This window comes from Rhea americana, unplaced genomic scaffold, assembly GCF_003343005.1.
Source record: "Rhea americana isolate MKP2758 unplaced genomic scaffold, rheAme1 scaffold_28, whole genome shotgun sequence".
Classification (NCBI taxonomy): Eukaryota; Metazoa; Chordata; class Aves; order Rheiformes; family Rheidae; genus Rhea; species Rhea americana.
Window position 1 is genome coordinate 6,645,390 of NW_028186401.1, and position 26,416 is coordinate 6,671,805.

A 26,416-nucleotide genomic window follows, 5' to 3' on the forward strand; every position below is an offset into this window, starting at 1 on the left:
TCAGTCTGTTCAACAGATGAAGTTTTTAAGTGTTGGTTGGAGAAAGAGAGTGTTTTATTTCCCCCAGCTCCATTCTGTTCTCAAGCAAATGAATTAGTACAGCAAATACTCAGGAGCAGAGAACAAGAAAGCCGTGCCTCTTTGGTATTTACAGCTTGGACATCAGTATTTGCTTAGAAGTGATGCCCAGAGCCTGGATATTTTCAGGTTCTCTTTTGACGTTATTTGATTTGGTCCACCACAGTTTGACAACTCTACCCAACAAAACAGAAAAGCCTCGTGGGTGAGTGGGCTGTCTGAGTCTGAATGTGCTGAGGTCTAGAAGGAAGACAAGGAAAGTTTTAAATATTCTGTGTATTAAATTATGTATACTGGATTAAATGTTTCCTTTACAAGTGCATTGCCCTGTTTTTCACTTGAAGTGCATGAAACAAATCCTTCCTTTGGTTGTGGCTATGTGACCAGTGGCAGGGGTCCAGTAATCTTTCAGGGGTAAAAACATAGAGGGTGGAATTTGGCTTTCTGTGTTGGTTATGTGAGAAAGAGGACTTTCAGCCTTAGGCCAAGTTTCTGATGCCATTCCTACCTTATGAGACACAGAATGTTACTACAGCAGTGAGGAAAACCTAGTCCACTCTCAAAAAATAGGTACTTTCAAATGATCATATTTTAAATGTATGGTACATTTAATCTCTTTAACTTATTCCAAGAGAATTTTGTTTTGCTTCAGTCTCCAGGGCTTTTTCTGGGGAGAAAAGAAATCCCAAATGTTGACAGAAGCCAGCTATGTATAAAACAGTTCATAAAGCAACTCCTACACAAACACAGTGATCCAGTGGTCTCCCTGCTGCCGAGGCACTCTGTTTGGGTGGGTAGTCCTGGCAGGAAAACTAATGGTAATAAATTGAGTTTATAAATGGCTTTGCTAATTGTCACGGTTGTTTAAAGAGGTTAGTATGTGTTTTTGCCAAAATAAGGAAGCAGCTGTAGCTTAGACCTACTACACCTGAACAGCATTAGGGAACATTTTTAGGGTAGCTTTTCAGGTGTGTGGATATACTTGTGCAAGTGAGTTGTGTGGTTGTTATTTCTTTTTAGTCTTCACTGTGATTTTCTCACGTGGAAACTGTAGTGTACTGAAGTCTATTATCACAGATGTTTGACTGCATCAGTTTCAGTTGCTGGGTTTCAGGGAGTTTTGGGGGTATTTTTTGTAATGTTCAATATTTATTCAGCCTGCTCTGTTTTGTTATCCTGTATTCATGCATGATGAAATACACAAAGTTCAGCAATTTTTTCTCCTTTAAAAAAAATTCCACAAATGCCTAACAAAAATATTCAAACTCTTTCGTAAACATATTTCTAATAAAGCAGTCAGAGTGTGCCTTTGAAAGCCTCATGGTGCTGAGCCTGCTTGCAACCTTCTGAAAAATCTCTTGTGCTTCACTGCTGGCAACGGGAGCTCCACAGATGCTGGTAGCATGCAGTGTTGGCCTTAACATGTGCCTTGTGGAGAAACAGCTTTCTCTTCAGCCTACTTTGAATGTTATGCTAGCTCAATTAAGCTCATACAGTGCACTAACGTATGTTGTTATATATGTGATGAGTTATAGCATCAAACAAGGGAGGCACAAGGAAGTGCCTTGGAGTGATAGTATTCCACCTCCAGTATTCACTTGTTCCAAAAAGAAAGTAATTGCCAAGAATTCCGTGCTGGTGTCTACCTTCMTTCTGTCCTTACCTCAAGCTCTCCTATTTCGTGTTACTGGCACAGTAGAGGCAGGACTTTCTTCGTTCTTTGCTCCTTCCCTAGAGGCCCACCAGCTTGCTGGGACTATGGCAGCCACTTGCTTCTACTGGTACCCTGCACAGAGTCACATGGAAGGAAATACCCCATACATAAGCACATAACCAGAGTTGTAGTATGGCCCGTTGTCAGTTTTCTGTGAGTTGTTCTGTTTTCCTTTATTCCACTTATATTTAGTCAAGTGTATTAACAGGCTGATGGCAAATTAAAAAACAAACAAGCAAAAAGCYTAAGAAGCAGGTTTTAGTTAAAAGAGGTGACCTCCAAAAAAGCTTAATGCATGAGACAGCTTCTACCTGTTTAGCTTTCAGCGAGGACCTGGAATGGGAGTACATGCACATAAACACAAGCTCAGGATTCAGCTGATGCACAATTGTCTCCAAAAATGCTGATTCCCATCCAGATGTAGTTGAGGTTATTGCATGGCTAGCTGTGAGTTTGGCWTTAATGTTTAGGCCTCAGTAAGAAGTAGCAGCACCACACTGAATTTTTCAACCTTTATTTAACATTCACTGAGGATGTGGGTGATTGGGTTCAGTTTCTTCTTTTGCCTGAGGGGACTTGAAAATGTTCTCCAACTTCCCAGGCAGGATCCTAAATACCAGCTTCTGAGATATTCTGTAAGCTGAAGGAGATGTCTGTCCTATTTTATGCTATCCTACCTCACTAAAGCAAAAAAGACTGTAACTTGTTTTTTTCTAATTGTGTATTAAGCTAGGTAGACACACACTACAGATAGAATCAAGACTAAAGTGTCTTCTCGTATTAAACTCACCAGAGGCTTTTCCTCAACAAAATATAGTTAGTCTATACATGCCTCATGTTCCTGACTTCTATATGTAATTCTCCATTCACATGAGTAGGCAAACAATTTAGTCAAGTATTAGGATTTTGAGAAGATGGTTAATAGCAAGGATAAATTAACATTTACGTTTGTTAAAAAAAAACAGTAGAAATAGCATTATTTAAAAAGAAAAGCTGGTCTGATACTTTTTTATCTTTACAGCTTTGGGTCAATTTCAGAGGGAAATGAAAAGCCCAGGTTACTGGGTACTTACTGTGGGAATTACTCCTCACTGCTACTGTTTGATTTACTAACTGCCAAAAAGCAGGGCTTAAGGGATACAGAACAATCACAGCAAGTCTCTGGTCGGCTCATACAGTGTGGTAGCATAGATGGTATAAATGTGATATAAATCCTTCTTTAAATCCGCAAAAAAAATGTGGAGTCTTGATCATCTATTTTAATTTTACTATACATTTGTGCTCTCTAGATWTGTTTTCCTGTAGAAGATACTGATTCATGCTAATTTGCAAATAAGCCTCGTGTTTATGTTACCCATGACTTGCTAACCAAGAGCATCAGCTATGAGCTATACGATATAAGTGGTTACATAGCTCAACGTGGCCTTAATCAGATTCTGAATTTCACAGTTGTACTGGGGWGTGCTGAGGCTTTGGTTAGTTAGCACACAACGATGGCCCAGTGTCTKGTGGAAATCGAGCCTGAGCGAGTGCAGCATCCAGGTGAGTGTGTCTGAACCGATTGAATTCAGCTGAAGGTGCAGCGGTCTCAGATATCGCATTCCTGCAAGTTTCATGAATTTTGTAGCTGGGTACCCACAAGAGATCTGATAAGTGACTGCACAGGGAAAGGCAGATACATTAATTTCTTGCTTTCTTTGATGCTTATCAAGTAGAGGCAAAAGCATGAGAGACAAAAACGAAAATGATGAAGAACGAAATGATTGCTTAGTCTCAAATTCATGAAATACATTGGTGCCGTTGGGCAGATATCAGAAGTGGGCAAAGCTATAATTTTAATTAGTTTTGTATTTATTGAATACAAGAAGAACATGATTGCATTTGAAATTGATCAGTTCACCAATTGCAGGTAATAATCCTTCAGCTTAATAAGTGGATTATTTCTGGCAGCCAGTTATATGACTGTGATAGCGCTCCTTAGCATTAGTTAATAGGAAGGGGAAAACAAGTATCCTTGTTTTTTCCATTYCCTGCTGGCTGAACAAACCCATCATTGAGCTGAACTAGTTGAAAAAAAAATGAAGAAGAAATTATCTTTATTCCTGTAAAAATGTCAAATATTTTCAGGACTTGGTATAGACTTTTATTGAGTTCTGGGTGCATGTACTGATTTGCAATCTTCCWCCAGTTCTGTGGCTTGATTGCATTCATGGCTTTTTGACAGAGAGTGTGTATTRGTTCAGTGTGACTACTTTATATAAATATAAAGCAAAAGTAAGGCTTTTTGATGCATTGATTTTATAACAGCTTGTTTTAAAAAAAGAAAAATGGAAATAAATGTAAAATCTATTAGAAGACTATTTTTAAGTAGGCTGCAGAGATATACTGGCTCTGAATTTTGAGGGGAAAAACGAATGCCACCATGCAGTAGAACCTTACGGTGTTGTCAGTGTAGTCATAGCTTAATGTCACCTGAGGATTTAAGGCACTGTTAGATCTGAACTTTATCACTGAACATTTGCTTTTTCCTATTTTCATATTATGTAGATTTTTGCATGTAATTCACAATTCTTTCTGAAGACTCAAGAGAATTGGAGCTTTTCTGGACCTTTTGTTCTCTCTCCCTTCTTCTTGTGTTAAAACTTACTTCTTCCCACAGCAAAGTATCTCACAAAATCATCTGCAGTTATTAYGATTTTTTATAATGGGCTGTTTCGTGGTTTGTCACTGGCTAACACAGAGCAGACCACATTACATTAAAAATTTTGGAACCAGATGATACTATTATTTACCTGTTAATAAAGCATATAAACATGAGGTTTACCCATTACTGGAATATAGTGAAGCACAAGTAATTCAGAATGCAAGGAGCTGAAGCTTTTTTGGCAGAAGTGGCTTTTTCAGTAAAGCTTCCTGCTTGTCCATTCGAGTGAAACACGTAGCTTAATTTAAAAGCTACTTACAGACTTTGTGTATTTATTATGCAACTGTGAATGGTAAAAGAATGAATTACATTATTATAGAGTTAGTTTGGATGGCGATCCTGTCATGGGAGTCTCTGTCGATGGTACTTAGGAGCAACTGTTTCTGGAGTTTTAGATCCCTTTTTAAGCTAAAGAATCTCTGCTCTCTCTTTTGAGGAACTATTTTTATCTTGAATCATTGATAGGCCTGAGTAATCTTTTCTAGTTCAGGTTTTCCTTCAAATGCATCTGCTAGGGTATCAGCTCTGTTACAGCTAACTGCCCATCATGTGGAATCATGGACTTGGTGATGTTTATTTGTTAGTGACTGAACCTAAAAGTGCCTGCAGAGATCACAATGTGTTGTGCTGCTTTGTTACATCTTACACAAACCTGTAGCACGATAAAGCTGCTGCTGCCGAAAGGTTAGAGGGRCAATGCAAGGATGAAAAAAGAGGATTCTTTCCCACATTATGGATGAGGAACTGAAAATATATGTATAATGCTGCATGTATATGAAAATATATGTATAATTTAGGTCTAGAGAGGGCTTATGCATCTGTGTGCTCTTGTCAAAGCTGTTTTATTTATTWTATTGAATTTTTCCTATGTGTAAGATRACCATTGTAGAGAGTTCAGAATGCATTTAGTCTTTAAAATATTTTTGCTTTTTTTATGTTGTAACTTAGTGTTAAGCGTGTGCTTTGAATTATTTACTACTTTATTTTGTCCAGATTTTCCAGGCCCATCAGGGGAGAAACTTGCATGTGATCTGTAACACTATCCCTTCAGATAGTCCCTTAATTTTAACTGCATAGCAAGGCTCAAAAGCCTACATAGTTTCCTTTTTAATTTAATTAAAATGATGCATATTTGCTCAGCGCTGTGGAGAATTACATGATGCAGACTGGTTAGTCAAACGTGAAGGCAGACACAACAGAGACCTTTGGCCTTATGAGCTTTTATAAGAACAATTTGTATTAAGCAAACAGCTGTGTAATGTGGGGGTTTACTTATTAAAAAACAAGGAAGGGAAGAAAGCTTTTCAGTTCCTTCCTTGAGGGGACAGACAGATTTTTAAAAATAGCTACATTTCAATTGCATTACTTTTTATAACTTTGATTGCTGTTGATTGGATCGTCTCTTCATTCTATTGTAAGAATGTCRTAAGTTGATGCTAATGCTTATACAACGCCTTTTGCAATTAGATGATGTAAACTTTGACACCACTAGGGAGGTTAAAATAGTTCCCCTGAGAAGGTAGGCCAGTTTTGGAGGGAACCAGCTTTGGTGGTTTGTGTTTGTAAGTGGAACATTATTCATCATTAAGGGGTAGGTAGTTCAGGAATTTTTCATGAGTGCTGAGAAAAAAATGAGCTATATGAGCATGTGCTGGTTATGAGTAGCATTTTGAAAGTGTGGRTATTTGACTCAAGTTAAATCTCCTTATTTCGGCTAACTCGTTGCAGGTTCGACACTCATACAAGCAGTTATCACTGGTTATAAAGAAAGATAAATCAACAGCGCAGGCTGTATACTTTCTGTTGTAAGTGTAATCTTGCATGTTTCTCCTTTATGCTGATRATGTTCTGATAAGCATATAGTTCATCGTGAGATGTTAATGGACTTTGAGAATCACTGTAGGTTATGTTACTGAGAATTATTAGCTGGAGCTACAGTATGCTGAGAACTCACATTGCTTACGTGAGACTGGGCTTTGTTCCTAACTGCACCTTCTACCTGCTGGCTAACCACAAGCAAATCAAATYGTTCCTTTATGCTTCAGTTTCTTCATTTTTAAAAGAAAGATAAAGATTCAAAGGAAATCTCTATCTTTGTTAACARGAAGTGCATGCCTGGAGCCAGCTATTGTTCACTGAAGTATTAGTGATGCTTTGTAATGTAGTGATATGTACACTAGGATATGTAAATGGTACTGCTTTCTGCTGCACCATGAAACAACCACTCGAGCAGTGGAGCCCTATGTCTGTGAGAGCTCAGGCAGTCTCGTAACACGTGTAGAGAGTGCTGAGCTTCTYGGTTGTATGTGCAGTGTAATGACAGCTGGAAAGTCCTGTGCAGTCCCTGATTTTGTTCCAAGCTCTAGAAGGCTGCCCAATTTTGCAGTTGCRCTGTATTCTCATGGGATGTTGCTATGTCACTGTCCTACTGACTTCATTCTTCTGGATGTCTGTGGTTATGCTGCTGGGCAAGTGTGCCCACACAGTGCTGGTATACACTCTAGCCACATTCCGACTTGTGTTGGAAGAGACCTAAGTACACATAATCTCCCAGTACACTGAGTTTTCTTTGTAGAATGGAAAGTAGGCAAAGCAGGAAGGAGCTACAACTTGTTCCTCTAGGCCTCTGTTAAGAGATTTCATGCGCATCTTCCTCATGTACATGCAACCAAAATCATTRAATGTTGGAAGCACCGCTGTGTTTSCGGCATTTGTGCCCCATTCGACTTTGCTAGTCATAGACCAACGCAGTCCCWCTTGGTGCTTCCGATCCTGCTGTGCTGTAGCCATGCCCCCTCCAAGGTGCCACCTCCAGTCCTGCCCAGCCCAGTTGCAGGGACAAGGAGAGACTGGAAGTGACAATTATTTCCTCTCTCCACCTTATCCTGCCCTTTTGCTGGTATCACTCTTCCTCTTTTCCGGAAAGCCTGAGGATTGAAGCTGGTGTGTRTTGACTTCATTGGAGATTCGGAGGTCCCAGGAGAAGATTGTGATAGGGCAGGAAATCCTGTACAGCAGAGGAAATGGCTGTGAATGCAGGGCTGCTCTACAGCCTTCCTGGTAGGGTGAAGTCTCCATGGGCAGGTCCCATCCTCTCTGTACAGTCAGACTGGGAAGCAAGTGTAGGTAGTGTGTGTGGAGACACTTTGTTCCCACTGGCAGCCCTGTCTCCCTCAAAGTCCTGCTGATCTGCTCCCTGAAAGATTTAGTAAGGTTATGATTTTAATCTTGGAAAAATTTGAAATAGTATCAGCCATCCCCACATGACCAGGAACAAGTTCTCCCCAYGATATCCTGAGCTTCCCATAAGCAGGTGTTGAAACTATAATTATGGTTTGTAAAGGCTGTACCAGTAAAGGATGATCTGTACTACCGGACACCTTCCAGGCAGAACACAAGGGCTCCTGCACCCAGCCTGGAGAACAGCCTCCATCACCACCAAGACCCTCAGTTATTTCCACATTTGAATTAAAAATATGTGTACACTGTKAACGGTGCAACTACAATACTTATTTTGCGTAAATCTGGAGTGTGAAAGAAAAAAGCCTCCTGCCTGTTATGAGCCCATCTGTTCTGCATCACTATGAATTCAAAGGGGTCCTGGCAGCAGTCCTGCACAGCACTGCTGCATCTGATCTGATAGAAAGTGAGTGTGTTCAGGAATGCTGTTGCCTTTGCACTGGGGTTGTTTGTGGCAGAGGGTTTTGGTGAATGAGTTAAGCATTACAAGTTAGCTAAATTTTTTTTTTTTGTAACTGCTCTTACTTTCTAGAACTCTGCATTTTTCATGACCTTTCCACATATTTTAAATGCTATCATGAATTTTTATCTTTTTTGTCATAGATTTAAAAGATTATTAACTACTCAGGGAATATAAAGCAGTGGTATTAAAATAAACAATTGATTACAGCCATTGCCTATGAGAGCCGCACTGTAACCTCTGACCTGTGTGTGAGAGGAATGCTGTAAAAACAGTGTTGGTATTTGGGTGCACGGTGTAACTGGTGCCAATTATGTGATTATATCTTTAGACAGTTTGTAATTTAAAGTTAGAGTGATGTTAAGCTCCCCTGTATTTTGAGCATCCAGGCTGTTCTTATTACTCATGTGTTAGCCTTCCCCTCAGTGCGGGGCCCAGGTGATGCATTTTTCATGACTACATTTTTCATGGGTACATTTTTATTAGGATTGTGTTGTTCTATGTGTTTACTTCACATATTTTCTATCTTTGGTGTTGAGATGCTGAAGACAGACTCCCTTTCTGGAAAGTAATTGGGTGACTAGTAGGACATTTCTGTGCTATGGCTGTTTCCCTTAATCGCACCAATCCTACGGTAGATATCCGCAGTAGGTATCCTGTCATTCGTAGGGGGCTGTTGGGGACTTGGATTTCGGGACAAGGACTGTGTACTCCAATGTGTATATGTGCATGGTAGGTAATATCTGTCCTTTTATGAGCTTTAAATTCATGTAAATAATAAAACCCAGGRTGCTAAGAGTGGAGCTGTGGGACTGTGATTTTGTTTTTATGTATATATGGYTTAATTTATATACCATGAGCCATTTCTTGTTTTTATAAACTTGAGTTCCARGAAGGAGAACCCTCAAATACTGTGTTTGCATTTCAGTTTGGATTTTTAACATACTCTTAGATCATCTGGAAAAATTTTTGGTTTTGGATCCATGGGGAGAGTGTATATTTATTAAACTTAAGAGAGCTTAAAGCACTTGCTGAGCTGCATTAAATGTGAGATAGCCTTCCTTAACAATTGTAAGGGTCTAAATCTGTTTTAAATGTTTTTTTTTCTTTTTATTGTTGAATTAATACATAATAATTGCTTTGTTTTTGTAAGAGCTTATTATCTGTTAGCAAAATCAATTTAATCTACATTGATCAAAATTAGACTATTTAGTCTTCTTACTGAAGACATTTTATACATTCATGGTGATCCATTGCTTTCAGAAAGAATTCTGCCAACTGAATACCTCATTCAGTGTAAAGCTGAATGTTTGGTAATAGGCAGTGTATGTGCATAACTGATAAATGAAAAATAAGCAAAAAAAAAAAAAAGAAAAAAGAAAGAAAGAAAAAAGGGAAAGAAAGAAAGAAACAGGCGTTTCACTTAGTTTTCTGTAGCTTCATTGTTTATGCCAAAGCAGTGGCTAACAGCTGGTATCAGTTGGCACTGCTGGGGAGTATCAGTACTTCAACTACTGATACTGTCTTCACACACACATTTTATATACTGAGGTACAATAGTAGAAAACTTTTTGATGCTACGCTCGTGATTGATGAAGATACTTTTGTGTAATGGGCTGGCACAGAGAAATTTTAATTGAGAGCGTGCATCCTAAAGATGATCTCTGCTGCTTTTCTAAAGGTTTAACATACAAATACAGAACATCACCACAGAATAAGTCCTTTGTTCACAGAACCATCGGCTTGAGGCTCAGCTTATATTTGGAACTATATCAAGAAGCATCAGTACCTTGACCATCACTTTGCATTTAATTACTTGCTCTTGTTTTTTTGCATCCCTGTCTTGCTTTTTTCCCTTTTTTTATACTGAGATAAAGATATGTTTTGGTTTTTGTAAGGATTTTTGTTGCAGTATTCCTGTGTTCTGTTTGTGTTCCCTGAGTAGCCTGTGGAGTATTTTTGATGAGCACAAAGTCATCTTTTGTTATCTTGTCCAAACCAAACTTTTAGTTTATCCTTTACTTTATTTTGCCTGGAAAGAAATATGTAGACAATCCAGTGGCTGAGAATAATTATAAAATATCTAACTTCTTCTTTGTAAGACAAGACAGTATCATGTACAGCATAAAGCTTGATGAATTGCTAGAGGTTGTAGTATCAAAGGCATGTGAGAGTCTGAGTTCAGACTTTCTCATCAAGTCCAAGATTCTGTGCAAGACAGCAGTCAATTTACTGATGAGTTAGAGGGAAATGGAAAATTTTATTTAGTACTTTACTTGACAGTATTTTGATGTGCATGAAACCAARATAAGTCTCTTGATCTTTGAAAACAGGTAGTAGACTTTTGTTGCGAAAGAAGGGTATTTCCAAGTTGCAGGCTCCAGTCCTGGATCTGGATATTGTCTGATCATTTTTAAGAGACATTTACATTTAAGGCATTTACAAAGAAGGATGCACTGAAATTTTCTCAGAATACCATGCTTATGTGGCAAGGGTATTAATTACAAACTGTAGGATTCATAAGAATTAGTAATTGAAGAAAGCARTTGTTATAGAATTGGGTTTAGCAGCATAGAGTTTTGAATCTACCAAAAATGAACTGAAAAAAAGTAACAAAGAACAGACTGTGTTTGATTATCAGGCTATAAACCTTCGCATGGAGTGCTTAAACACAGACAAGTCAATTTCCTAACATGCTGTTGTAGTTGTATAAAGATGAGTTTGAGCCAAACTCCCAGATTTCAAACCCCATGAGCTTCAGTAGGTCCAGGCTGATCCTTGGCTTAGGTTCATCTCAAACATTGAAAGTGTAGAAAAGATGAATTTGAACATTCACAGTAGCAATTGCATGTCCAAAAGGGGAAGCTACATGCATAATTTGTTCACTATTTGCACACACACAGGGGCACATTAATGCCAGTATGAAGATTTGTCCCCTTAATTATTATAAGAACGTTTTTAGAGCATCTTTGAAAATGTGCCCTGGCATAACACAAAGGGAATGTTTCTGGCATGTATCCTCAGTACTTGAATTGCTGACTACCTATTCTCATTAGTGGCAAGAGCTTTATATGGCTTCTGTAATTTTATCCAGATAATTAATCTCTTGCACAGCCTCCTCACCCCCGTGGGCCATTTTCACAGTCCTTTCCTGTAACAACAGCAGACATCAGGTTCCTGGGTCGCCTGGTGGATCACTGCTTTAGAGGATGGTTGGTTTATTACAGATTTAAGTGAAACTGCCTTCTGCATTTGGACTGTAATGGGTAAATTTCAATACATTATCAATTATATCCAGACCAGAGTGATTTATGCACTGGTTTTAATAAGCATTCTGMTCATTTTATTTGCTCACCTGTTTGCAGCAGAATAAACTGCAGTTTCCTCTCAACTGTGCAGCTGCTACAAATGATAAGACAGCAACGTCTGTCACAGCAGGGCCATGACCGAGACATGCATCCTGTGCTTGTTGTATCTAAGGGTTGTATTTGGAGCTGGAGAGGGGAGAAGTTTAACATAAAATGAACTACATGCAATTATAACTTTGTGTGAAATCTCAGAGATCCTGCTGGTGGTGTCACTGGGTTGCATTTCCCTTTTAAAATGGTTCTGCTAAAGAAACCAGAAGAATGAAAGAAAATGTACGAGTGCATTATTCAGGTATAGGAAGTTGTCACAATGTCCTAAAATACTACTTATTCATCAGAACATAATTGCCAATATTAACATCAAAGGTATTTTGGGCGTGTTTCCTGTGGAGGAACCTAAATGTCCGTTTATCCRTGAGGAAACAGCATTAGTGTAAAAGATGCAGGAACACAGAGAGAAAAGAGTATTTTACAGTTCTGTTACAGAGCTATCATCGCAATATACTGCCTGCTTGCATTCAGCTGTGCACGTGACGTGGAGTTGAGATTTATTTCAGCCTGCATGGCTGTGATACAGGATCCACTTGCGGGCATCAAATGGGCAGCTGCAGTGAACTGTTGCTCGATGATATTAGAGCAGCTGATGATTTCTGTGACTAATTTGGCATTCACAACACCTAGGTCAGAAGTAGATCTTAGGAGTCCTACGTGCAACTTGCTTAGGGCTCCCAGTCGGTAGCTTCCCAGGAAGAACCAGAGAAGCGGCAGTGGCCGGGGCCCTGCCTGTGCTGCCTGGTGGGCGCGTGCCAGGCCGCCCGGCACGTGGCACGCGCCTCAATCCAGGACAGCAGACGACGATTTCGCAAGGTGGAACAGTACGGGCCAATCCRTTCTCCAGTCGGGCGTCGAGTGGTTCGTAGTCCAGGGAAAAGTTAACACTGTGATTTTTGTCTTGGTACCAGATAACACTGTATTACTGCTGCAGTTGTAGATTTTCACRGCAATAAGACGTCATGACAAACGTTGTGATACAACTCCAGCTTGTTACGACTTGCCTGTTTTGTGTCTGTGCCTGCATTTCAGTAAAACTATCTGGTAAAAACTAGGTGCTGTAAATCTCGGTCAAGAAATGAAGTGGATTTTTTACTTATTCTTTTGTTTTTTCTGATTTTGTTTTTTGAGAAATACATATGAAAATAAATTGGGGGAATGGTAATGACACTGTATCCAGATTGCCATCATAAAGCAGCTGAACAGAAAAAGCTCTAACTGTAGTTAGTTTGTATGCAGTACTGTGSATAGACACAGGGTGTAAGGACTTCCATGAGTTACGTAGTTGCTTTTTCCACAGCTAGCATTGCTTCTGGGTCCTGCGTTGTGGCAGGTGTGCTCAGCCRCATTAGTTGAGTACCGATCTTGTAGCTGGCTTGCTTCTGGGTTTCTTTTGACAGATACTCTCTACAGTCATTTAAAAGTTTCAACAGAGTTATGAGCCCTGTTGTGCCATGTCTTAGGAGATCCCAAGGAGTACATTGGCAGGCTGGTTTGAGCTAAATTGAAAGCTCTGTCCGTCCTTAATTTATTCAGCTGCAATTCTTCCCTATAACATGATCACGAACTTCTAATAATAAACAAGTCACAAATTGCCTGTTCTGTATGAAAGGCTGCAGTATATTGTTAGAGTTTTGCAAGGTTAAAACACCCATGTGATGGACTCCTAAAACAAGCGACTGAGAGCTTTATCTATGTTCCAAACTGTGTTCTGACTCATTTCCCACCCACCGCAAGTGATTCTGTAAGTCAAGGCAAGATTTAGACCACTAATTTTGTTATCTGGTGCATCTTTTTAAGACATTGCCAAATAAAAAGCTAACTTTAAAAAATGTGACTTTTGTTGTTGGCGAGAGGGTTACAAGCTTGCCAAAGGAACATGGGTCAGCAATTTTAAGCTTAACAGTCATGTAGTTCTGAAATGTCCTTGTATTTATAGATAGTCCTTGATGATAAAAACTGAGAAATTTCTATTAGCTGTTTGAATGATGCTTTTGACTCTGCTTTTTGATCATTAGTGTCACACTAGGAATTTTCATTGGTATGAAAAAAAGTGCATAGAAAACAACTCTTTTTTTTTTGTTTGTTTATATGTATGACAATGTTATCGTGTCCAAAGAGAAAAATGCTTTTAATGGTTTGATTTGGCTTGCTTGCTCCTATGGACAGCCATTGAGTCCTGCACAGATACTTTGTTTGCACTGTCAGATACTACCTTTTTCTGTGAGTCAGCTTGCCTCTTACCTCGTGACCTTTTATTTCTCTAAAATGTATAAGTTATTTCTCTGATTTTATTTCTCTAAATATCCCCCCCCCCCACCGCCACTAGTTGAGGAGGTGGGGAAAATAGTCTGTGACTTGGAATACATGAAATAGGATACTGCCTYTGTGCAAGGCTTTCTCTCATGCAGCTGAGTGGGGTGGATTTGAACCTGGGCTGCTCCTGCATCGCAGGGCCAGTGTAACTGAGCTGGGACATATGGTATTGTGATTTCCTTCCAGCTCACACCTGAATCGTACATTAATACATGCATTATATATGCATCTACATTAATATATAGCTGAAGAATGGAATCCTTCTTCAGAGAAGTGCTCTGAATTGAAACATCTTTAGGAATTGTTCACAGGCTGGCCCAGTTTTTGACAGTCTGAATTATATTTCTGAGATATACCAACTGACACGGTCTTAACTTTATGTCAAAGAGGATAGCTTTTCTCCAGAAGTAGTTATCTTTAATAAAYCTTAAGAAGAAAATGCTACTGCCAAAGTTTTTATTTACAATTTTAWTCTTTAAAGTGTTTTGTGATGATTTTACTCCCATTCATGGATGCAGGTGAGTATTTTCAGTTAAAATAATTCTGAAATGCAGATGTTTTGGCAGTGGRTTTATTTCAGAACTTAATTTTTGGACAGAGGCTTTTGATGAAATCTATTGAGAAAGACTTTAGATATATTCTAGATTATTTCTTCCGTTTCATATAAAGAGGATGTGGTAGTTTGTATTGCTGCAAACTTGGTTATTGTTATATCACAATAGAGGCTTTGATGTCTTAGGTCTGTATAACTTCAGTTATTAAAAGATACTGTTCCCTTCCTAAGCATGTAGGTCTTGCTCATGGCTGGACTTACACGGCTGGGCGATGGGGTCTAAGAAGACTGGAGGCCTTGTGTCCCATCAGCGCTAGTGGCTGCCCTTGGATTGTATAACTGTTGTCTTGCTGCATTCCTTTTGCCCCTGTCACTTTTGCCCTGAAGCATAGTATGTCTAGGCCAATAATTCATTTCTACTCCRTGTTACTAATGTGGGAGATTTTATATTAATCTGTTGGCAATTGAGTTGTAGATGCAGAAGTCAATTCTGTCAGTTCTTTGCGAATAAGCAATAAGATTCTAGGCCTCTACCCTGATCTGAAGTTTTCTGTAGTGCTCACTGCCTTCTGTTTTCTCTCAGRAGTATGGAGAGATTAATCTGCGCTACTGCTTTGCTATCTTTTTGGTGTTTTGTTTGTTTGTTTATTTTGGACCTTCTCCCACTCTACAGTAGGAGTGTCAGTGCCCTCCATCCTGTCCTCTCTTGAGATGCCTTGACATAGTTGCTGTCATCTCTCTTCAACTCTGTGTCTTTGGGGTGAAGTTCAGAGGTCCACAGTCAGCTTATGTTGATCTGCAGGGTCCTGCTGCTGACCTTGCCTAGACTCCAGTGTTGCCATGGGGTGAATCGGATCATCTCACTGATCCAGCTGAAAATTAATCTTTAAAAAATGCTGGTGTGTCAGTTTTCAGTGTGATCAGTTCTGAAAGGGCTTCACACATGTGCTACTGTGACATATTCTTAGTCTAACTGGCAAGAAGAAAAGCTTGATCTGATGTATTCCTGACTGTTGCTGCAGCCCTGTGTATGTGAGGTGCTCTTACAGTGAGGGCATTCTGGATAGACAACGGAACGCGGGAGAAGAAAAACAGCTCTCAAGGAAATGATGCTTTATCCACAGTTCTGGTAAGAAATGGAGAAAGCAGACGAGTCAAAAAGCTATTCTTGCTTTTGATGTCTCCTCTGTCTTTAGGCATTTTGATCCTGCCTTGGAAACTGGCCTTGGACCAGCATGAATTAGAAAAGAGCAGTCAGTATTGTGACTCACTGAAATCGTTATTTAAACCAGCACATAACTGATCTGAGAAGAGCAAGATAAATCTTTTTTTTCTCTTTTTTTTTTGCTTAAATGGGCTGATGACATTTAGTTTATGAATATATTGTCATCTTAATCTAGTACATCTTTTGGTAAATGGAATTAAATGTATGTGCTACACAGTCACTCTCTTTGGCTTTTCTAGGACGAATACTGGACTTGAAGACTGGAACGGTAAAGAAGGAGGGTCAACAGTCCTCAATGAGAATGTGCATGGGATCAAGACGTTCTTTCATTTGCCGAATGAGGTATGCGTTTACTTTGTGTTCCTGTGATGTTTCCAGATCCTTCTCAGATTATAAACTTCAGACATTTTGTTGACTAATTTATCTGTTTAAAAACTAAAACTATGATGGCATACTTCCATTTAGCATTTCCAGAAAGCTTGCTTTTATAACTGGAGTATAGCTGAAACCTGTCTTTCCTTGTGATTAATCACTAAGTCAGCACCCCCTATATGTGTAGCAGTTATTTATATCAGTGTGGTGTGTTGCATGCTTTTCCCCAGAGAATTTCATGACAACTTTACTCCTGGAATGCAAACTGTTGTCTCTTTGAGCCAGATTATTCAAATCAATGCTTTGGGAAGCTTTCGTAAGTGTAATGAAAGCCCAACTCTGTATATTTTTTCAGCACACTAATAATATTGAAAGAATCTTGCAGACAAACAGGAATTCAGTTGCAAACTTGCCAGCAATGTAAGACATCAACCTAAGCCTGGTATGAATTAACCAGATGTCAGCTGGTCAATTTTAGATAAATGACTAACTGTTAAAGGTTTTATTTTGCAGTTTTCTGACTTCTCCTGTATTGCTTGGAGATTTCTTAGAGATGTGTCTGCCTCGTACTTCTGTCTAGGGCTTGTGGGTACTTGTGTTGTTACAGTGCTAACTAGATAAAAATGTCTATTGTTATTGCAATAAGTTGCTCTCTGTGTGGTTAATGGGGAAAGTACATAATTGCATCTGCATCTTTTATCCAATACTTATGCTAGGAATAGATGATGCAAAATCAGTTATGTAGCAAAACACAAACCAAAATATTTCACACATTACAACAGATGCCCATACTTCTGTTTGTGTGGTAGATGCTCTTTCAGTCACAAGAGAAGGCTGAATGTATGGCTCCYGGGTGCCTTCGTTAAGGGTTTTATATAGTTTACCGAACCTGAAAGATCAGATTTCAAAGCTGTGGTTCCTATTATGCCTAGCCATTCTTGGTCCATGCAAAGAAGACATGGGCCCTAGTCCTTGCTCTGTTTTATGGTGATATGTGCAGGAGAATGGCCATAATTTAACCAAATTATCATTGTAGAAGGGTGCAATAGGAACACTCTGTGGATCTGTTTTCAAACCAGCCCCTTCTCTTGATACTCAACAGTGTGAGAGATTATAATCTGCAGAAGTGGGAACTAAATTTGTCCATTGAAATTGTGAACCCAGTACCATATACACATCCTCTCAAGTAATGTTAAAAATGTTTTTCTCTGTTGCAGTCTATTAGTAAATAACATGGGATATTCAGACAAAGATTTCTTTAGAAAGATCAAGTCTGATATTTGCTTATCAGCAGGCATCTTTTCTCATCTAACAAGGGTCAGCAACCCACAGCCAGTGGGTTCCGGGTGCCAAAGATGGCATGGAGTTTGATTTTTGAATGTCCCTTAGCAAGGTTGATACAGGGTCAGGAGCTAGAACATGTCAAAAGATGCAGTTTTAGGGGCAGCAGCTCCTAATGAGTGGCCAGCACAGAAAAGATGTTACTGTTTGGCAGCAATTTGTCTCTTTGAAAGACACAAGTGTCTGACTCCTGTAGTGTTACTACTCTTTACTATTAATTTCAGGGAATAAGAAATAACAGCCAGCAGAGAAATACTTGGAACACTACTTACTCTTCCTCTAAGCTGCGCTTAGTGCTCATGTGACCGGGACAACTTTGAGCAAAGAAAACCAGGTTTAATGACCTGTTTACAAAGGTTTTCCAGCTTTTAAAACAACAAATCAAGTCACAGTTATTTCCTAACACTCCAGTTCTTTAAACTCCAGTGCATTGAGAGTAATTTTATACATGCCAGTAGCCCCATTGTTTTTCTAATTCTAAATCTTATTGTACTTGTTCATTTCTTCTCCTTGGCAGTGACTGGTTTGAAAAAAAAAAAAAAATCCTTGTGGGGAAAACTGATCCTCAAGTACTGTGCAAATAATGTGAACTTTCTTTTGACTACTTTTCATTGTTGTTGTTGTTCTTTTTCCACTGAGAATGAACTCTTTTTTTTACTTTGAACTATTTACTTACCTTCCAAAGGGGTCTTACAATTATGCAATTGAGCACAGTTAGAATATCGCAAAATATACAGGAAAATATAAAAGGAAAAAGTTGAAGTTACTTAACATTATAAATAGTCCATCCTTGCAAAGATTAGATTAGTGTCTAATATGTTGTAGCTGGTATATGATGAGCATAATTTCTCTGTCTAGGGAGGTTATTGGTACACTGACATTGTTTTGTGTGGAAATTTTATTTGGGGGCCCAATTTGTATTCTTCTCTAGTTTTCACTCTTGTTATGCTGTAAGACATGTCAAAATATTACAAATCTATTCTTAAAAAGGTCTTGGAATTTTCTGTTTCAAGTTGTCCTTAGGTTTGGAAGGAATTATAGCTTTTTCTATTTTTCTTTCTAAAATCATGAAAACATTTGTAGTACACACACACAAAAAAAAAACAGATTGCAGAAACGGCAAGTTCTAAGGAAAGGTATGTCTGGAAATTCCTATCAGGAATTGCTATTGCTGTGTGCTTGTATATCCTACCAAAGGTGTTAAAATGCATTTTCATCCAAGGCATTTATATTCATTTTTGAGCCCGTTGAAATATGAATTTATTTCTAGGTGTGGAAATGCTCCTCTGGATCATTTACCTCTGAACAGAATAACCACCATGAGAAAAAGATACAGGTACTATTACTTAAATTACCACTACACGTAGTTGACCTAAGCATGCTCATTTTCCCTGGGCTAATATTCAGTTGAGTAGTACTACCTGGACAAACATTTGTATTAGCATACAGCATATAAATAGCACTGGGTCACAGGAGAGAAGAACTTGCCACTAAATTCAGCTGTGGCAGTGTCACTGGATCCTGGTGCAGGCCTTGAGGAAGTCACTCAACTTCTTTGTCTTAACTATCTCCATTTGTGAAATAAAACTAATTATCTTCCTCCTAGAGGTGTTATGGAAGACGAATAAGACTTGAAGAGCACTATAATGGAGCTGACTACAGAACTTACATTGAGAGTTGGTTGTATAACTTACAAATATCTGTAAATCACTGGTAAAAGTTTAAAACCATAAAGTGCTTCTGTGGGTCAATCAGTACTGTTTGTTTGTTTGTTTGTTTCCTTATCGTTTAGGAATGGCCTTGGCCCAGTAAAAGAAGGCGARGCACAGTATGCTGTTGTCCATTGCACTGGTTATATCAAGGCTTGGCCACCAGCAGGTATGTATCTCATTCAAAGAGCGTGTGCCTTACTGTCTGCAAGATGAGAGAAAAACTAGATAAAGATTAATTTGCTGATAATGAAACAGGCTGAATTTCTGTGGGGTAACCCCATCTGTCTCATCCTTGAAAAGCTTTTGATACCAGAAATCAGTTTTTAGGCATTCATGGTCTCCTAGGCTTTCTGTATGAAACACCCTTCTCAATTTCATTGGCCCAGAGAGCTGTAGGAGTTGTCTCAAGTAACGTGAGATTACAGCAACTGAGGCCAAAGGTTTTCAATCTGATAGCCTACATAAAAACAGCCTGATTTTAAGAAGGTAAACAAAGAGCTCTTGTACCTCTAAACAAAAGCAAGTAGCAGTTTTGTATTTAAGTATTGAGTTGCAAGTGCCGATGTAGGAAAATGTTCAGTTTCAATTTAGGTGCATGTATTTTCACTGGAAGGTGGTGGTGGTAATGGGGAATGCTCAGCTTTTGTGGTAAGTTCTGTTTTGAGGCTGTTTTTCTGGGAAACAAGTCTTGGCATATTACTTTGAACTACAGAAGAAAAACATTTACCTACTGTAACTCAGTATTACAGATGGGAATATTTCCATTTGGGAAATTCATAGAACAAGGGGAGACAGTAGAGTTCATCCAGGCATCATCATGAACTGAAGTGGTTGACCTTGGCGTTTGCAGTAGTTAAATAAGTTGTTTTTTAATATGACTCTGCCTCCTGGCGTGAATCAAACCATGTCCTGTTCCTTTATGGTCGTATGCCACAAACATAAATCATATTTATTCAGACATTGGGAACGCTAAAAGTTGGCTTGTACTGAACGTATACAGTGTTGTGCAAATTTCAGCATGCAGATGTAAACTTTTTGTTRGTTTCCTGCTGAACTGCAGTTTCAAATGTTAAATAATCGTTTATTACCAGTGTTTCTCACCTCACACATAAGCACATATGTATGCGCGTATAATACAGACAAAACTGAAGCTTGTGAATGTTTCTGTAATTCATGCGGCCAAGCAGAATAAGGGTAATTTATATCAAACATGATCTGTGGTTCAGAACCACATTGCAGATAGCAAAAACATTTCTTCCTTTTGCTAATAAATTTAATACATTTCAGTGTGCTATAGAAGTCAAAATGTTTCAATTTCATTTCAATTTCAGATGAGCGAACAGAACAGTAGGTGTAAATTGCTCTGTCAAAATTAAACAAAACATTCTGTATCTTCCACAAAGAGATTAATTTTTCTACTAGTATGTTCAAATATAAGTGAATTCAGCCATGACGCACGGAGTATCTCTTCAGAAAGATGCGAGTCTAATGAGATTCTTGCAGTTTCTTGCTCAGCTGAAATGGAAAGGCTGCTGCACATGATTACGTATGTATTCTTCTAATACAGAGTTGCAAACAGATGAACTGATTATAGCRCTAGATAATATGTTAGCAGTACAGCCTCTGGTCTGTATTTTTATGGGGGAGTAGGTAACTGCAGTGAAACAGCACAGGTTGAAAAGGATCTTCTGGATCTTCAAGTGCCCTGTGGTCAGGTATCACTGTAAATGCCAATTTAAGGAGGTGAGGTGTTTTTGCCTACTCCAGCTTTTTCAAAACCTCACTTCTCTCTCATGGTTACAAACCTCTCTCTAATTTCCGGTCTTCAGTAGTTTTTGAGCAGTTTATGCTAGTGTATTATGCTAATATTTCCCTTAAGGTCAAACAGGAGTTTTCCTGCCTTGTTTCTCTGTCCCTCTCGAATGTTCTAGTTTATTTCCAGATAGAAGTCATATCCTGTCAGCCTTGACTTTGCTCGGCTGAACAAGCCTGCTTCTTCTGATCTCCCCTAGTATGATGCACTCACTGTCTTTTCTTCTCTTTATCCTTGTGTCTTTTCTCTGCACTTATACCTGTCTTAATTTAACTTTTCAAACTGTGGGTGACCGAAACTATACACTCTGTTCCAGATGAGATTGTAGTGGTATATAATGACAATGGAATTTCGTGTCTTTCCTGTTGGTATAGGATATTGCATACTTCTCTTTTGTACAGTGCATCCTACTGCATCCTAAATCACCTGCTGTGCAAACAAGGCTACCACCTTCTCAGTTGTTCTCAATGCAAATCTTCCAGTTCATAGCAAAAATCATTTTCAATTATGTGATCTTTTGCTTAGTAATATAAACTTTCATCCCATTTCTATTGCTATAGTTTATGACATTTGTTAGTCCCAAAATGCATGCTTATGTGTTTAGTAATGTTGAAGTTCATTCCATTTCTATTACTCTGCTCTTCRAGATCACATGGTGCTCCCCTTATGATATCCCAGTGCTCTTCTAGAATGTTAATGCCTCCGAACTATATCACGCTCCTAGGGGATGTCACAATTTTTGACACTCTTGTGTGGAATTTCAGTGGTTTTTTTATGTTATCGTCCAAACTGTTACTCATCAGGGTCATGCTTGGCTGCCTTTTTCAGGGTACATAGTACAGAATCAATTTTGTGAGTGTTTCTTCCCTTTCCCATTCTTCCCCACTTTATGCTGGTGTTTGTCATGTATCCCTTAATCTGGAGAGCCGAATGTGGGTGTCTAATGGCTGAACTGGTCCCTAATACATTTTAATAAGTCAGTGGCAACATCACTGTGTTTGTTCTTATTTCTGATGGTAATTCAATGATAATGTGCAAAGCAAATGAAATAACCATGGGAATAATTGAATTTACTGAAGCTCTTCTACTCTATAATAAAATTACTTTTGTTCCAATCAGATAGAGAGTAGCAAACCCTTGGGCTTTGCATAGTCTCTGGGTCTTTGGGAATAAATGAGTTTATGCCAGGTCACGTATGTTTTAAAAATCAGCCAGGGAAAGGATCATTGTCATCTATTTTTCAGTTACCAAGTGGACACTCTAATATGTACTCCATATTCTTTTCTTTCAGAGCACTCAGCGTGGCACTTGAGTTATGCAGCTAATGTACAACACTTAAGAGAGTAATACATACTTTCATAAAAAAAGTAACAAATATTTAGCAAATGCACTCAATCCGCATTTGTTTAGCACCTTCTATTGTCTCTTTCTGGGTTACATTGTATTGTCTGTGGCCAATGTGTTACATTTTTGTTTAGTCCCACTATGAGCATAACACAATCAATGGTGATACAGAAATATAAAGACAAGAACTGCTCTGTGATCAATATTATATGATAAACCAACTGATTTGAGTATCTAATATGATACACCAAGATTTGAAGATGCTGCTGCTGCTGTCAGTAGTCTGTGCTAAATCTCTTGATTAATCTGAATATTTAAAACAGGTGAAAAATCAACTAGACCAGCTGGCGTCAGTATGGCATTGTATTTTAAGGACTAGGGTGTTTTGGTTTTGTTTCAGTGGCCTGAAGTAGAAAGAGAATTACGTCATGGCTGCAGTCTGGTGGCACTGTTTGCTCCCAGCACAATCTCTAAGGGAATTCAAGAACATTGTCAGCCTGAAATCCCTTTTGTGCATCTGGCTACCCCTTTTTACGGAGCAGCAAAGCTCACTTACTTATTTGACAAACTGTCTTTAGCCCTTTTTCATTGCAAGAGAAATGGGAGAGGAAATACAGGCAGTGTCATGCCTCRTCCTGTGCACGGAAATGAACACAGAGCATGTAGGGCTCATGGGCAGCACCTGCCTCGCTTGTATTTCCTAGCAAAGCAGTGCCAAGGAGTGCTGCAGCCTGCGTGTCCTGCTCATTGCCCTGGTGAAGGAGCCGCGTGGCTGTTCCCTTGGCTCAGTGCATTTACCTCTGGCTGAGGAAGCGACAGAGACAAGACGGATCCTCTTTGAGGAGCGGATCTATTCCAGCTGAGTTTGTTAATGATCCGTTCATTTTCCTCCACTGCGCCTGCAACAGAAGGGTAAAATTAAACTCAGTACAAAAGCCCAGCATATGATACAGGCACACTTATCCCCTTGTAAATAATATATTGACCTCATGTGGACTGTCTGCATTAGAGTAAACTTTGTGGGGGAGACAACTGAAAAAAAGATCAGATATTGCCGCTCAACTTTCCAACCAGTTACATTGTTCATCCCTCATGTGGAGGGTATGTGAGAATAAACAAGGACAGTGCAATGTTGGATTATTCTGAATGAAGTAAAAAGACCCTTTATTTGAAGCTGGCCAAGTACCAATCCTGGCCTTTGTTCTTCTGTTCTCCATGAAGCAGAACAGCTAAAAGACCTTGTGATACTTAGCCTAGAGAATGCTTCAAACTCATAACCAGTCGCAGACCTTAGAAATGCTAACCTTCTTCTGATCATTTAGTTTCAAGCTTAAGCATTTACTTTTTCTTTTCCCCCCTCAGAGAATCTTATTCTTGGAAGGAGATGAATCTTATGTGGTCCATATGATATTTTCTTAATAGTTTTCTTCATGCCRTAACAATTGATGGAAAATATTTGGTTGAGAGAGAAGCTACGATCTGTCAGGATGTTGCTAATTTTTTTCTTATAAATCAAAGCCAGGACCTACAGGAAAAAAAATAAAAAAACATTCTGAATAAAAGGCTTAAATAGATACTTACTTCAGAAACTTCAAATAAAATAATCCCAGAATAATAGTGAATTCAAATAATGTTGAAATCTTTTTTTCCTTCTTTTTTTTTTTTTTTTTAATCTTAAAAAAAGAAACATATTAGTCTTCCAAGTCAGACTTACGGTAACGTCTTAACCGCAGCATGCCAAAGCTGTTAGATTATTTTAAAGTTTTTGCCAGAATCTGGACATTTGTGCAGAGTACTCCCATTTCCAATACAAAACAAAATAGTAGTTTGAATATTCATTGCAGTGCTGTCATTTTTAAAGCTTTATTTTAAAGAAGACCCTCTTTTTTTCTTTTTTAATTGGAATTTTTTCCTGAGATTTGTTCCTTGGTATGCTGTAAACATCCACAAAACTCTTTTGGAAAACCCCTTTCCACTGTTGTGTAGGAAAAGCTTCTTCAGGAGGTAGCATCGTGCAGTTTTGCTGTATCAATAATTTTCTGAGGGAGATGGGCAGTTTCAGGGGATTGCTCGTGACCATTGTGGATTTAATTCTGCCTTGTAAACACTTATAAATCATTTATTTTTCAATGTAGTGAAGTGAGACCACAAGCCCACTGACACTTTTCTGTGTGTCATCAAAAATRCAGGGCAGAGGGATGGAGATGGAAGGCAGAAGACGAAGCTGTTGTGATGGTAGGGCCAACTGGAAGCTCGTGGAGAAAACTAAAAARTAACAATAATAATTTCCTTATGTCCACCCAAATGCATGCCGTTGCCCTGTGGGATACTGTTTGCTGGCATCCAGGGACGCTAGGAAATTAAATACAACCTTTAACTGCACAGAGTTTTATTTGTCATGTTCAATTGCAGGCTTAGCTTTGCAGTTTGTTGATATTAACCTGAAGAAGCGTAGCACTATGTTTGTTGTCCAAGAGGAGCATATATTTGGTATTGAGAAATAAAGCCTCTCGCAGGGTTACATGTGAAGAATGCGAGTAACTCTAGTGTTTGTTTTGCTTATGCTTTCTCCAAGGTCAGTTTCGTGGTCTTGCTCCTGGATGAACTTTTTTTTGGAAATACTGATATCTTGATGAACTTACAGGGCTATATTACGTTCTGTCGAGCTGGACAAACCAGCGTTAGGTGCAGCGCAYGTATCTTTATTTACCTGTCCTTACTGGAGTACGTTCAATAGGAAGTATACTAAAGCAAAGTAAATCTCTTCTACAACTGCATCGGCATATGTAAGCACGCACGCAGTTGAATCTTTGTAACTATCAGCGAGTAAAAAARGAAAAATAATTCCCATCTATGGAATACTATCAATAATAGCACCTAAATTGCAGGTGAGCTGGCAATCATTTTGGCATCTTTTTGCTCTAGGCACTTAGGGAAGGGTTAGCAATTCACTGGGTCATATATTGATTAATTCCAGGCAGATTGTTTTTTATTCATAGCGTGCCTTGTGGGATAACGCAACTAATAAATTTTCCAGTGTGTTATTCAGACTTAATGTAATCCATCTTTGAGAAGGGGGAAAAAAAAGTGTAATTTAGAACAACAGCTTCCATTGCCAACATTGAGTTCCATCAGGAATGGTGATTCTGAGCTAGGTTTAATTTTGGAGATTGTTTATGTTGCTTTGAGTTTATTTGGGCAGTAGCAAGCCTGAACCAAGTTCCTAAAAAGGAGWGTGTTGTTGAAAGCTGCAGCAAAAAGATTAAGCTAAGTGGAAGCCATCCAGCTGAATACTTGTGCTGTCCTTTGCAATATACTGTGCCACTAAGGAAATGACTGAAAAAGCTATTGAAGTGAAGGGAAAATACTTCAAAATTGTCCCTTTCAAATAGAAAATTCCTATTTAAGTAAGGGAACTTTTGGTTAACGTTAACCAACTAGAATGCCTAATTTAAAGAAAATAATTTTAGGTGCTAGAGTGCCTAAAACTATTTTCTTGAAACTATGCTTGGTCCTCTGWGTTTAAGTAGGCTAATTCTCAGAAGTACCATTCCTACTCTGTTGTTGGGTTTTTTTGATTTTTGTTTTTGTTTCTTTTGTCCACTACTGCATTTCTCTCATATCAGCATCAGTCCTCCTCTCAAAACTACAACATCATCTAATTTGTCCTACCCTCAATTCACGCTCTGTTCACAGCTTGGTGAGGTAAAACAGTGTTGGATGCCATTTAACATCCTCTGAAAGCTTCATATAATTCTCAGTTAACCATTTTCTACCTCTTTGAGATGAAAATTGCTCATGTACRCTTTGCTTAGTTCTAGAGCTCACCTCCTGCCCCCCCACACCCACATGAGCAGATAGCCACATATCTGCAAAATTTTTGCCTTATGTGGACAGTTTTCAGTAGACGATATTTGCTMCTTCTTTTCCAGTGTAATTCTCTCTGTCTGTCATCAGGAGGCAGCCAGATTTCTCTTTGCGTATTGTAGCTGTCATTAGCTGATTATTAAGWTTTGTATTGCTGTATTGACACACAGTTATTTCTTCAAGGGAAGTAAAAATACTTCTCTAAAATGCATTTCTCAACTCTAGTTGAATGTCGATGTTTCATACTCAGTGATACGC

The 26,416-nt window shown here is 38.8% G+C and overlaps 1 protein-coding gene across 10 annotated transcripts in view; it reads left to right on the forward strand.

The window, feature by feature from the left end:
• The window catches only part of ARNT2 (aryl hydrocarbon receptor nuclear translocator 2), a 140,533-nt gene that overhangs the window by 75,846 nt on the left and 38,271 nt on the right, over positions 1 to 26,416 (forward strand). For 9 of the 10 annotated variants that reach the window (XM_085308707.1, XM_085308705.1, XM_085308706.1 and 6 more), the window contains 3 exons: positions 15,949 to 16,051; positions 18,693 to 18,758; positions 19,215 to 19,300. In XM_085308707.1, the coding sequence (XP_085164833.1) occupies positions 15,949 to 16,051; positions 18,693 to 18,758; positions 19,215 to 19,300 (255 nt within the window). The remainder of the gene's footprint in view (positions 1 to 15,948; positions 16,052 to 18,692; positions 18,759 to 19,214; positions 19,301 to 26,416) is intronic. The other variant, XM_085308712.1, reaches the window with a different exon arrangement.